The 13,703-nt window shown below is 43.6% G+C and overlaps 1 protein-coding gene across 2 annotated transcripts in view; it reads right to left on the bottom strand.

The window, feature by feature from the left end:
- Nucleotides 1-12,337, bottom strand: part of LAMB4 (laminin subunit beta 4) — a 99,969-nt gene extending 87,632 nt beyond the window's left edge. Inside the window, exons 1-3 of one of the 2 annotated variants that reach the window (XM_038562687.1) lie at nucleotides 11,978-12,337; nucleotides 11,382-11,486; nucleotides 4,045-4,111 (exon numbers count right to left, since the gene is read on the bottom strand). In XM_038562687.1, coding sequence (XP_038418615.1) covers nucleotides 4,045-4,078 — 34 coding nt within the window. In that variant the 5' untranslated portion in view covers nucleotides 4,079-4,111; nucleotides 11,382-11,486; nucleotides 11,978-12,337. Of the gene's footprint in view, nucleotides 1-4,044; nucleotides 4,112-11,381; nucleotides 11,487-11,977 lie in introns of those variants that run through there. The other variant, XM_038562688.1, reaches the window with a different exon arrangement.
- Nucleotides 12,338-13,703: the final 1,366 nt, after the last annotated feature.

The raw sequence follows: 13,703 nt of genomic DNA, 5'->3' as shown, positions 1-13,703 counted from the left end.
GGTCGCCTTTATAACCTGAATTGTTGGGTTCAGACTCACCACGGAACAAATCGTGCTGCTTTGGGGTATAGTGAGAGCTGGAGTCCCAGACCGACACAAATATGCCCAAACTGATTTTTGAGGCACAAAGGCAGTTCACTGGAGGAAGGGTATTCTTTTTCAACATATAGTGCTGGAGGAATTGGAGAGCCATAGGCGAAAAAAATAAAAAAAAGAACTACAACCAAAACCTTACACCTTCTACAAATATGAACACAAAATGGGTCATGGACAGAGTAATATATAAAACTGTAAGGCTATACAACTCCCATAACACATGGGAAAATGTCTTTGAGGCTTAGGACTAGATGAAGAATTTTTAGGACAACAAGAACATGATCCACCGAAGGAAAAATGAGTAAATTGGACCTCACCAAAATTAAAACTTTGCTAATTACATGGAGTGAAAAAAGCCAATTAAAAGGTTATATACACTGCATGGCTCCATTTCTTGAATAACAAAATTATAGAGATGGAGAAGAGATTTGTGGTTGTCAGGGATTAGGGAGGTAGCGTGGAAGGTTTGGATATCAAAGGGTAGTAGTAGGGCTCCTTTAGGGTCATGGAGCTGCTTCGTATCTATGGTGATGAATACAATTGCATAGAATTAAAAACACCCACATGAGCGCATGTACAACTGGTACAATCTGAATAAGGTCAAGGGCTATAACAATGTCCATTCCCTGGTTGTGATACTGCACTATCTTCATGTGAGACATTACCATTGGGGGAAACTGGGTGAAAGGTGGATGGGATCTCTCTGTAGTCTTTCTTATAGCTGCAATAATCTCACGAGAACCTGCAATAATCTCAAAATAAGAAGTGAAAAAAACCCAAGGAATCCTCTGTCCCTTCAAAATCACCCCATCAGCCTCTGGATGGTGAATCAAGTAAACCCGACACCCTAAGATAATATGCACCTCTATGGCCTGCTCCAGCTGCTCTTAGATACTTTTCCCTTGAAACATGAAGATTTATGCCAAGCCCTGATTCCAGCAGACAGGGAGTGAGAGGGATGGGCATAAAATGGAAAATTATTCCTATACTGTGAAATAGGCTTGGTTTCTCTCCAGTTTTCTCAATTGTGAAACTATAAGAATTTTTTTTATGGTCTTGTTTTGCATTTAATGGATTTATTTCCTTCAACTTGTCCTCCCCAAAACAGAAGCTATTGAAAAGTAGGGTTTTTTTTTTCTCTTATGTCTGCATTCCCCACATGACCTATTCTATTCATCTGGTCATTTTGTGGTTATTTTCAGGAATTAATACCTAGATCATAGTTTTATAGCTAAAGAATATGGTACATAATGTCTCCTTCCAGACAGGATACCAAATATCAGGTTTGACAAGGAATTTTCTGGCTTCATTCTCATTGCAGAGATTACTATTACTCCAAAACAAAGGCACAACATGCTTTCTCCTTCTTGAAGACAGAGTTAGCACCATCACATATTTTCACTTTATTATATAATAAATGATCCTAGGTTGGTTAACATGGATTTTTCCTTTTATTCACCCAGAAATCCAAACCTGGATCTCCTTTTATTTGCTAGACCTCTAGGATACATAACCAATCAGAAATTTGGACTCCCATAAACAGAGACTTTTAAAGACAAGGTCAGGTATAAAAATCTCTGCTAATGCTATGTGTGGATTAGCTAAGACTTCCCTTCCAGGGATTTATTCTAGACAAGTTCCATCCTGAAATTTTTTTATTGGAATTGCTGCTTTAGAGATTTAACATGTTTTTATAACCTGACTTGGCCTAACTTGTTTGATCAGATGTGTACTTTTCAGAAATAAAAGTATCTTAGGACTTAGGGAGACTGAACTATTATGCATGTAATATTCCAAATGCAAATATGAATTTCCGGCCTCAAATACTTGGCAAAAAGTGGCTAGCAACATAAGCAGTTAAAGCTTCATGCCTGAACACAGATAACCTTAGCAATACTCTTCCTGGGTGGAAGTTTTCAACTGTCAGATGATCACATTAGCAACAGGTTGGAATGGATTCAGAGAATCCCGATGCTTATGTCTTGAGAGAGTCAATGCATTCCTCAAAAACAACATGTAACTTGGAGATAGGATCTGATTAAACATAAACTTAGATCTGGTCATTTAAAGAAAATGCACAGCAAATGTTCTATAAAGTGAAGGATCATTTTGTAGAAATAACCTTTATTAGGTAATCTCTCATTTTGTATATTGTTCTCATTTTTTAAAACACGTGAGACATTTTCATATACCTTAGAGTTCCAGAGGCTGTAAATACACACACATACATTATTTATTATGGGCAAGAAAACTTAAAAAGAATGCATGTTCGACAAGGTTTATACTTTATATCCAGTTCCTAAAACCTGGGGCCAATGCAAGTCCCCAATCTTTCTTAGTTAGGATATAAGACAAAGTGCTTAGGCACCAGTTTTTAGATAAATGCCTGTGGTTGAACTACAAACCAGAAAATGCCAAAGCCAATGATGTGGGATTAACCTGGTTGGTAGTTTGACGATAGGAAATCCTAGAGACTTTGGTTAGATCAGGGTAAGCTTACATTTAGAAACCCAGAATCTACTGCAGTGAGGTCTTTTTGTTTTCTTTTCTTAGATTTTTTTAAAAAAAGATTTAATTTATTTATTCATGAGAGACATACACACACGCACACACAGAGAGAGAGACAGGCAGAGGGAGAAGCAGGCTCTTGCAGGGAGCCTGATGTGAGACTCAATCTCAGGATCCCAGGATCATGACCCGAGCCAAAGGCAGATGCTCAACCACTGAGCCACCCAGGCATTCCTAAGGTTTTTAAAAGTAATCTCTACACCCAACGTGGGGCTCAAACTCAAAACCCCAAGATCAAGAGCTGTGTGCTCCACCCGCTGAGCCAGCCAGGTGCCCTGAGGTTTTTTTCCACTCCAGCTAATTTGGTTTTGAAGATCTTTCATCCTGAGACAAAGGTCTCCTGATTGAGGAGGGGTCTCTGAGCAACTGTGTTGTGGTTTTGAATCTTTGCAAGGTGTGGGGAAGTTATCCTCTATGGAGGTTCAGTGATCCTCAATGGTTGCTTCTGATATTGAACACAAGTTCAGTCCCAAAGAGAGCATCCGAGGCAGATGTAGATTGAAACAGCACTTCTCTGACCATCTGAGGCCAGATCTAAGTTACATTGTCCGGGAGGAGGCAGTGTAAGGATCTCTGCTCCCACCGGCCTGCAGCTCACCTCTCCAAGGCAGACAATTTTCAACAGAGGACAAATGAGCATTTGCTATTTTGAGCTGTTCTGCTTCTCTCCACACCCCCAGCAAATCTAACTGGGAGATTGCCTCAGGGTCTGGGAATCGCAAAATTTAAAAATGAGCTTCTTCATGTTTGCTACCATGAAGAAATTCAGCATGAATCTTTGAAGAGAAGATCCTAAGCAGTGTAGTTAGTACTGAGTAACCAGAAGCAGGGCTATTATAGAAAAGTTAGGATCAAAGAGGGTAATTGCTGGGAACATCCTCTCTATGACGAATGTAAATTATTCTCAGCCTATTAAAGATGGCAGAGGCGTGGAGGATTTGGCTGTTTAGCAGAGAGCTGCTGCTGCTTACTCACAACAGGGAATTTTGCCTGTAAATTCTTCACAAGACTTCATTACTGGGACCAGTGCTCCATTCACAACACGCCTCTCTTTAAAAATGAAAATGCATTCTATTTGTAAATTAAGAATCTGAAAGTATTTTTTTCTTTAGTATCTTACTTTACTTACTGCTGATAGTAATATTCCATTAAAGATGATTGAAATAGCTATGTGTGGATAGTAAAGATGTTGGAGTAGAAGTTTCTAGTTGCTTGACACAATCATGCAACAGAAGAACCATGAAAATACACAGTAGAATGGGGAAAAAAAAGAGATGGATATGTTTAAAAAAACATATTCACTAAATATTTTAGATATTCAATATCTAAAATTTTATTTTCAATAAAAGTAGAAAATGGATTTTGACAACGAATACTCACCAAGGTGCCAAAAGAGGGCCAGTTGAAATTGCATTCTTTCGTCAGGAAATGATTAAATTCAATTTTGCTAGGTTAAAAAAAAAAAAAAGGGAGGTTAAGTTTCAGTCACTGATAGAATCAATAATTGCCACCAATTTTCAATGATTCGAAAATCTGATTATTCTTTAGGGACACAAAACATCTACAGTGCCCAATTTCTCAAAAAATAAGAGCGTATAAAATTTTTCACCAGTATTTGTTTTCTATTTTTTCGAAATTAGAGAATGCAATCGTTTGTAGGCACTAATACAAACCAAATATACTTTCCTTTGCTTATTTTTGTTTTAACCTTTTTTTGTCCTCTTATTAATCTAGGAAAAAAGTTCAGTTACAGCAATCAATATGCACTCATTATTGAAAACATAGAGAAGTTCAGATAGGCGGAGTGAAGGAATTGTTAGCGGTAGGGCTACCTCCCAGAGGAAGGGGGTTGGTATCTTGCCACACGCTCTCCCATCCTGCTTCCCTTGCACATAAGTGTTTTCCAAAAACGATGATACTGTATGTTTCAAGCAATACCTCCCAGGCATCCCTTTGTACCAGCAAATATAATTCTATGTCGGTCATTTTCAACCCAGTGAGGGAAGGGACATTAGGATCACCTGTGTCTCCATTCGTAGGTTCTGCTGAGTCCCTCTAGATAGAGCTCCCCCCCCCCTCACTGTGTGGGGAAGCCTATACGGGTGGGAGTGTACACATGCCTGCAGGGGGTGGAGGAGAGAAGGTAAAATACCCTCCTGCATCAGGTTTTTGAATTACCGGATAGTATTGCTCTGAAGGCAGGAGCCAGAATTTATTTAATGAATCCCCTACTGGCTGATACACAGACTGTGTATCTAATATGTTCCTGTTATAGACATTTTTGCTAAATATTTCTTCATATTGCTTTAATTTCCCCCCAGGATATACTAAATGGAGTAGAAATAACAGATCAAAGAGCATGTGTGTGTTTGGGTGTTTACGTGTATGTAAACGTGTGTGTGTGTGTGTGTGTGTGTGTGTGAAGCTGTCAGTGTTACTGTCAACCTGGGATGCCCGGGTGGCTCAGTGGTTGAGTATCTGCCTTTGGCTCAGGTCATGATCCTGGAGACCCAGGATCGAGTCCCGCATCGGGCCGCAGGGAGCCTACTGCTCCCTCTGCCTGTGTCTCTGCCTCTCTCTGTGTGTCTCTCAGGAATAAATAAATAAAATCTTTAAAAACAAAATGTTACTGTCAACCTGCATGCGGACATCTCGCCCCAGTGCACACGCTCACTCACAGCCTATGGGAACACCTGCTCACCTGTGCCCTTCCCAACACGGAGTGTATAACGAATTTTTAAAGCTTTATCAATTTAAAGAGCAACAAATTATACCTTGTTGTTATTATTTTAATGTTTCTATTTGGATAGCAGTGAGCGTAAAAATGCTTTTCCATGTATTTAAGGTGACAATTATTTCTGCCTTTCAACCTTCAAGGCCTTTCCTAGCCAACTCTCTGCTTTCCCCCAGCCCCACGTTGAGTCGGTCTAAGCCAACGTGCCTGGCTCTGCGCTGGCACCTGCTTCTGCCCTAGACCCTCTTCTCCTCTCTCTCTCTCTTTTTTTTTATGCTGAGAGGTTTTCTTTTTTCTTTTTTCTTTCCCCCCTTTAAAGATTTTATTTATTTATGCATGAGAGACACACAGAGAGAAGCAGAGACAGAGGGAGAAGCAGGCTCCATGCAGGGAGCCCGATGTGGGACTCGATCCCACGTCTCCAGGATCGGGCCTTGGGCCCAAGGTGGCGCTAAACCACTGAGCCACCCAGGCTGCCCCAGACCCTCTTCTCATGCCATTTGCTCCCCCCTTGGATGCCACCCACCTAAACTCAAACACCAGCATCCTTAGGAAGTCTTTTGTTTAAATGCCTGATTTTAGGTGAATTTCCTTCTGTGATCTACGTTCTTCCCCCAGCCTGGGCTTCATTTGGGGGCATCTGTACGGGTCACCTGAGCACTTTTTCTAGGTGGTGCTTTCTTATTGCCTTTTCCTCAGTCGGGGCATGAGGCTTGGGTCACTCACTCAGCTACACTTCTGTCTTTTGTCTTTTTAAAAATGTTATTTATTCATGAGAGACACACAGAGAGAGACAGAGACACAGGCAGAGGGAGAAGCAGGCTCCTTGCGGGGAGCCCGAAGCGGGACTCAATCCCAGGACCCCGGGATCACGACCTGAGCGAAAGGCAGAGGCTCAACTGCTGAGCCGCCCAGGTGCTCCTCCGAGCAGTTTTCATCCCAGCAATGTAATGAACCGTGTGATACTAAGGAAGCCTTGTCCCCCCAAGTGCTCTGCAAAAGGCATTGGGTTCACATGATCGTTTGCTCCTGTGGTCAGCACAGCAGTCCTCCTTCTTTCTGTCTAACCCCGGGTCCTTAGAATTGTGTCATCTGCAGCCCTCCCACCTTCCCAAAGGAGGGAGACGTTAGCCCCTGGTGGGTGACTGGAAGCAGTCTTCCAGCTTGGAATCTGCCTGTGAATGGATGGATGTCCCCCTGGAGAGGAACAGGGATGCTGGTGATATTGGCTGCATAGTCCTGCTGGCCTTCAGCAGCCCAGAGACTACTCCTTTCAAGGCCTGAATTGCAGGCCATGCGTGTACACCGTGATCTCGCCGAATTCAGCTTCTCTGGTTATAGAGCATAATATTTTCAGACTTTGCTCATATTGCCCATTCTTATTAAAAAGGATAACCACGTTATTCGTCGTCCTGCTTTTGACAAAACGAAGCATGCAGGTGGGAGTTCTGCATCCAGGACAAGATCAGGATCGGGGAGTTTCATCAAAAGTATAGCTGAGAGGCACCTGGGTGGCTCAGCGGTTGAGCTTCTACCTTTAGCTCAGGTTGTGATCCCAGGGTCTTAAATAAATCTTAAAAAAAAAAATTGTTAGGGGGAGTGCCTGGGTGGCTCAAAGGCTGAGCGCCTGCCTTCGGCCCAGGGGGAATCAAGCCCCACGTCAGGCTCCCTGCATGGAGCCTGCTTCTCCCTCTGCCTGTGTCTCATGAATAAATAAATAAAATCCTTAAAAAAAAAAAACTGCTGGGAATCTTCTCAGTCTGAGAAGTATCTTCAAGTGACAGCCAATATAGTACGAGGAAGTGAGCCCCCCACCCCGCATGCATCAGCCAGGTGCCAGCCTGACCTGCCCCGAAGAAGAGAGGAGGAGCACCAGAGGGGACCCCAAGCGAGGCTGGAATAGATTCCATTCTCTTATGATAATTGCTCAACAACTATCACCAGTTTCCCAGTGAGGACACGAATGACGCATCGCCAAGCTCATCGCTAATCCCCCTGCTGGCTGAGCACCTCCACGGCCCTGGCTGCACCTCAGAAACCCCTGGGCAGATTATTTTTCTCGTGGCTTCTTTTTTAAAATACTTATTTATTTTATGACATAACACACATAACATAAAATTTGCCATCTTGACCATTTTGAAGTGCACAGTGACACACGTTCACATGTGTTTAGGATGCTCCCCAGAGGATTCTAATATGTAGCAGGGTGGGGATGGGGGGAGAACTGCCCATGGCCGGTGAACACCTAAAACTCATTAACTTGCCAACACACCTACTCTCCTCTGAGATTCCATTCTAGTCCATCAATGGTTCCCAGGACGCCTGGGTGGCTCAGCCGTTGAGCATCTGCCTTCAGCTCAGGCTGTGATCCTGGTCTCGGGATCGAGTTCCGCATCGGGCTCCCTGCAAGGAGCCTACTTCTCACTCTGCCTGTGTCTCTGTGTGTCTCTCATGAATAAATAAATAAAATCTTTTAAAAAAAATCAATGGTTCCCATACTTTGCTGCACATTAGAATCACCTGGTGAGCTTTACACATCCTGCTGCCAGTGAACATTTTATACCAATCAAATCAGAATATTGGTGGGGCGGGGGGGGGGGGGTGGCGGGGTGCGGCAGGAGGAGGTGCCAGCTGTAGGTTTTGTTTTTTTTTTTTTTTTTTTTTTAAGATTGTAGGTGATTCCAATATACAGCAGTTTGGGAGCCACTGGCATTACCATGGCCCAACTGGCTTAGGCCAGAACCTAGGGGGTCATCCTTGATTCCTGGCACACTTCCAAATCTGAATTTGATCTCATCTCCTTAAACAATAGTTCTCAAAATGTGGCCCGTGGACTTAACACAGACCAGATCATCCTAGTTTGCCTGGGAGTTTTCTGGTTTCAGCACCAGAGGCTCCCAGGTCCTTGGAATGCCCTTTCATCTGAGCAAATCCAAATGTTGGCTACCGTACTAGATTGGCAGCATCAGTGTCACCTGGGAACTGGCCCAGCACAGGACCCATTGATTCAGAAAGTCTAGGGTTGGGGCCCAGCACTCTGTGCATTTACAAAGCTCTCCAGATGTGTCTGATGTGAGCCCAAGTTGGAGAAGCACTGCCCTCAGTAACTCCCCAGGTCCACACTCTGAAGATCAGAGCTGCTGTTGCTCTTAGGGACGGCAGTAACACCCCACAAGAACCTACCCTGTGGCACGTGCATTCCTAGCTGTCTGGGTGGCCCCCCATGTAAGGCACTGCAGGTCCAGGCAGTGGTACTGGAGGGACAGAGAGGGAGGGTGAGGGCACCCATCACTGAGCTCTGCCTCAGCTGATGGTCTCTGGCTGAATGTGCACGCTCTTCTTAGAGCTTGCTCGGTCAAGGCCTTCTTTTTCTGGTTCTCAATATCTAAAATGATTTTCCCAGTACAATAGAAGCTTTTTACATTGTTAATGAGCTTCCAGGGAGGAAACAGGAAAAAATAGGGTTAGTTTTCTTTCTTTCTTTTTTTAGTTTTCTTACTTTCTTTCATATATGAAGTCTCTCCTATGAAAGGTCTCATCTCAGGGCACTGGGGTGGCTCAGCAGTTGAGCATCTGCCTTCAGCTCAGGGTGTGATCCTGGGGTCCTGGGATCTTCTCCCTCTGCCTGTGTCTCTGCCTCTCTCTTTGTGTCTCTCATGAATAGATAAATAAACAATAAATAAATAAATCTTTAAAAAATATAAAAACATTTGCCAACTTAAAGTCATTGCAGGTTGCGTTTGTGTTAAAATATGTCAGCATCCAACCTTGATGTCAATTGCATGCATAAAATTCTAGCTTGATTTTTCTTACTGCCTCTTCCATGAACTTCACCTCATCTGTCCTGACTTGAAGATCTTTTATTTTATTTTTTAAAGATTGTTAAGATGTTCCCTGTTCATTACTTCTATCCCCACTCACTCAATTTTACTTCCTGAAATAGAACCTCCTTCCTTCTCAGTGTAGGTGGGTTATGGCTGATTATACTGGAAAGGCTGAGGCCCACATCAGCTTCCCTGCTTCTCACATGTGCCGAGGGTCCTCACAGGGTTGGTTTGCCTGGTGGAGAGCACAAGGTCTGCGGACATTTGTGGCTGTCACACAGGGCAGGGGGATCTACTGACATCTAGTGGGCAGAGGCCAGGTATTTGGCTAGAGAGTCTCCCAGGATGCACAGGGCACTCCGTCCTCCCCCAGGAAGAATTATAGGGCCCCAAATATCAAGAGTGCCCCTAGTCAAGGCCCTGTCACCCTACCCTTTATATCCACAAGTTCCTCAGCTCTGATCCTGTTCCCTGTTTTCTGTTTCTCATTTGAGATGATCTAAGTCCCAAGCTAGATGAATGTTAAAGTATTCAGTCTGGCAACTTTTACAAATCCTGTTTTCTGAAATCACCCCAGCACCAGAAAATGCACGGCCACACATACTACCCATTTTCAGGGGTGGTGGTCATCACCCCCATACCTTCCTTCATCAGGCTTTCCATTTCACCGGTGTTGCTTTTCTGGTTGGTGTACCAGACCTGACCTTTGTGAAGCTTCACAACGGCCACATACAATTTTTTCTTGCTAAATTCATTGGTGAGTTTAAATGATATTCATAAAAGTAACTGGGATGAATAAACATACTATCACCCCTGATCTGGACAAAAAGCATGTAAATAGAGTCACCTGGGTGGCTCAGTTGGTTAAGTGTCTGCCTTTGGCTCAGGTCATGATCTCAGGGTCCTGAGTATCAAGGCCCGCATGAGGCTCTCTGCTCAGTGGGGAGTCTGCTTCTCCCTCTCAATCTGCCTCTGTGCACATATTCTCTCTCTCTCTCAAATAAAATCTAAAAAAAAAAATAACTCATGGAAAAAAAGAAAATCATTTGTAAAAAAAAAAAAGAGCATGTAAATATATTTACAAAGGCGCTGGATGTATTTTGGTGACTGTTTAGCAAATGCCACTGGAGGACACTGGTCCTAACTTCAGTCAGTGTCACAATAAACAGTAAAATATGTGAAACTGCAATAACTCATTTCCCAGCATTGCTAATCGATTTTAATTTACTGACCACCAACATTACCACATCTGCCCTCACAAGATTGTCAAAGAGTTTCTTCTTTTGGTCAAAATGATGCGAAGGCAACAGATGGAGACGTGTGGGGGACTTAATGCCAAGCTGGCCAGCAGTGTCCAAACACTGTCCTAGGTAGACCCACGGGGGCAAACAGTGCGTGGGAAACAGCCTCTCTACAGCTTTCCTTCTGCGAATTGCTCAGTAGTCTCCAACACAGAGGATAATTATAATCCACATATTTACATTAGCCCTTACTTCTTTTTCTGGCACACTTCAAATGGGTGACATTAGACATTTTAAAATGACAGTTCTCATAGAAATCTTATGTTTGACTTTCCCTTATCTGTGTAACACGTGTTTTTTTCCACTCCCCTTACACCAGGAATCATTAGAGATTCCAACAGTGTTGCTTTCAATTGCATCGCAGTGAGGAATGCAGAACATGAAGCTATAAAGCTCACTTCCCTTAAATTAGAGTAGACACCTTGCTCTCCTTAAAACTCACTGCTTATATAGACCTAAGACACGAACAATATATTTTGAAGACAGGTCTACAGAATTGGAACATTTCCCCAACTGTCACAAGTTGTATCACCGTGGTAAAGTAAGTATTCACATAATACACAATTTAGATTGTGCAGTGGAACATGACATCGTTTGAAACTTCCTTTAAGGAACAGAAAACTCGAGTCACCGGCTGCACCCCACTGAACACTAAGCACCCCTTTTTCCCATCGGATATTGTACTGTGTGTACATGTTACCTGATAATCAGTCTGTGAAAGTAATGAGTATACTCCATGCTCTGGTATCTTATACTCTATGCTGGCTCCCCTCATACACAACAAATTCTGAGTTTGCTGATAGTTTCTCTTGATCCAAAAAATGCCAACTTGTCGGGGAGACAGAAGATGGGACTTACCGGGATTTGCCAGGCTGTGTCGAGAGGTGCAGGCAGCAAACAGGGTGTGTAAAGGCACACCTAGAGTGAGAGTCAATTTAAGTAGAAAACCTCTCCCCGAGGCACCTGCGGAGAAGGAGAAAAAAAAAAAAAAAGATGAGAGGTATTCCAGAACCTGCCATAAAAGGCGATTCGTGAAATTACTTGCCTTAGGTTTAGACTTAGACATGCATTGTGCGCGTGCGCACACACACATGCACACACACACACGCACACACACCTTGTATACAGAGGGAAAGAGCTCTATTTTACAGCAACTGTTCTTCATCTATGTGCCAGACTTCTGAAAGCAATGGCTGGGAGGGGTTGAGATCAGGGTTACAGCAACAAACTGCAAGATTCCTACCAAATCTGTGACTAAGTGCCAGCTGCCCCTTAGCCGCTCCAACAGTGTGAAATTAAGAAGGCTGGACTCAAAGAATCAGAGGCTCACACTGGGCTCCCCAAAGCAACCAGGGTGCCCTGCTCTCTTGAGCAACTTGTCTGTGGGAGCAGCTCCAAGTTCCTTTGGACCAAAGCCGCAGGTACATTCAAACACTTGCCATATGCATACTTACTACTTGCATACTTTACTCCCCCTGGAGAAGAGTGTCTGAGATACACGGGTGGTTTTATTATTCACTAACTTGTGTAGTCTTTTGCTTGCACATCCGACTTTGCCTTCAGATTCCAGGCCTCTGGTGGTATGGAGAAAAGAAAGTGCCTGATGAAACTCACAGAGAAAGAGCGAGACGCTCCATGGAGTACTTCGGCTCCTAGAATTTGAGTAATAAAACTTGTCCTCTACAAATGCAGCATTGAGACAAAATTAACTAGCCCATTTCCCTGACTGGTACTGACATCTGTCAATGAGAAGACATAGCAGAAAAGATCAGTCTTTCAGCATTCACTCAGCTTTGAAACTCTGTTTTTCACCTTTACCCAGATACTTTGGTAGCACATGCTCTACTGTGGAAGTTCTGGAAATACTATCCCGTACTTCCCGGGTTGGGAGTGACAGGCTTTATTGCTCCATTATTTAATTGGATTTGACTATGTCAGTAAGTATTAAGCAAACAATGTTTATATTGTCATACACCAAAGAGATAAAACAGAACCCATTGTTGCCTTCTACCTTCCCCTGGAACACTGGTGTTTCCTCTGGGCTTTATCACCTGAGCAATCTCTGCGTGTATTCCGCAGGCAGCCTCATTCAGATAGTTTCAGGGCTTAAACCACTTTTTAATCTCCAGCCCCACCTACTCTCTGAGCTCTGGCTCCTTGCTTCCAACTGCCTACTGACACCTCTCTCCGATGACTCATCAGCACCTCAAACATGAGATGTTCACAGTTGAACTCTTCAGTTGTCCCAACCTCTCCACCCTCCTCACCTTCCTACCTTCTCAGCAATGGCGTCTTTACCCAATCATTTGTCTACATCAGAAGCCTCAGCTGGGATTAATTTCAATCCCCCCGCCTCCCCTACCATGGCCTTGAGACACTAAATCACCATCTCTGAGCCTGGCTGCCCTAAACACTTCATGGGGTCCAGTGATGGAGAGGGAATGGTTTTCTGCTGCTTCCCCCAAAGTTCCTATGGTTTTCCCCTCAGCACAAATGTGGCTGGTGGGCAGTCCCACTATCAGGGACTTTCCTTGGGCCTTGGATTTCTGGCACTGGGACACCATCCTATCCTTCCAGAGGGCAACTCTAGGGCTCACACTGGATCTCAGAGCATCTCCAACGGGAAGACTTGGAGGCTTCGTCCTCACAGCATAGCTTCCTTCCGGTTCCTGTCCCCGCTTCCCATTGTTTGCTGGATTGTCAATCTACCTTTCACTGGTTTTACTCCTAAAATCCTGTCAAGTATGGTGCAGGAAGGTGCAGGTATTGGGGTGAAAAGAAGGCTAAATATTACTGACCAAGCTGTCTCATTTTGCTTATAAAGACTAAATTTAACATCTTGAGGCCGGGTCTTCATGGGCAAAACAAAATTATGCCCATCTCAATTACTCAGAGCAGCACATTTTAAAACATTACATTTTTTACTTGACTCTTAAATTAGCTCTTCCCGAGATGAGAGTAATCAAATAATATAATGAAGGAAATCTCCCAAATGCTGGTAAGTCAGCTGTTTTGCTCCACTTATTCTTTCTCCTATAGCCTTACATCAATGTATTAGTTGGGGCTGTCATCATTTCAGACAGCCTCCGTTGTCCAAATTTTATTTCTTTTTTAAATTTTATTTATTGGGGTGCCTGGGTGGCTCAGTGGTTGAGCATCTGCCTTTGGCTTGGGGCGTGA

Source organism: Canis lupus, chromosome 18 (genome assembly GCF_011100685.1).
Source record: "Canis lupus familiaris isolate Mischka breed German Shepherd chromosome 18, alternate assembly UU_Cfam_GSD_1.0, whole genome shotgun sequence".
NCBI lineage: Eukaryota > Metazoa > Chordata > Mammalia > Carnivora > Canidae > Canis > Canis lupus.
Note: the sequence above shows the minus strand (reverse complement) of the source record. Positions and strands in the feature narration are given on the sequence as shown.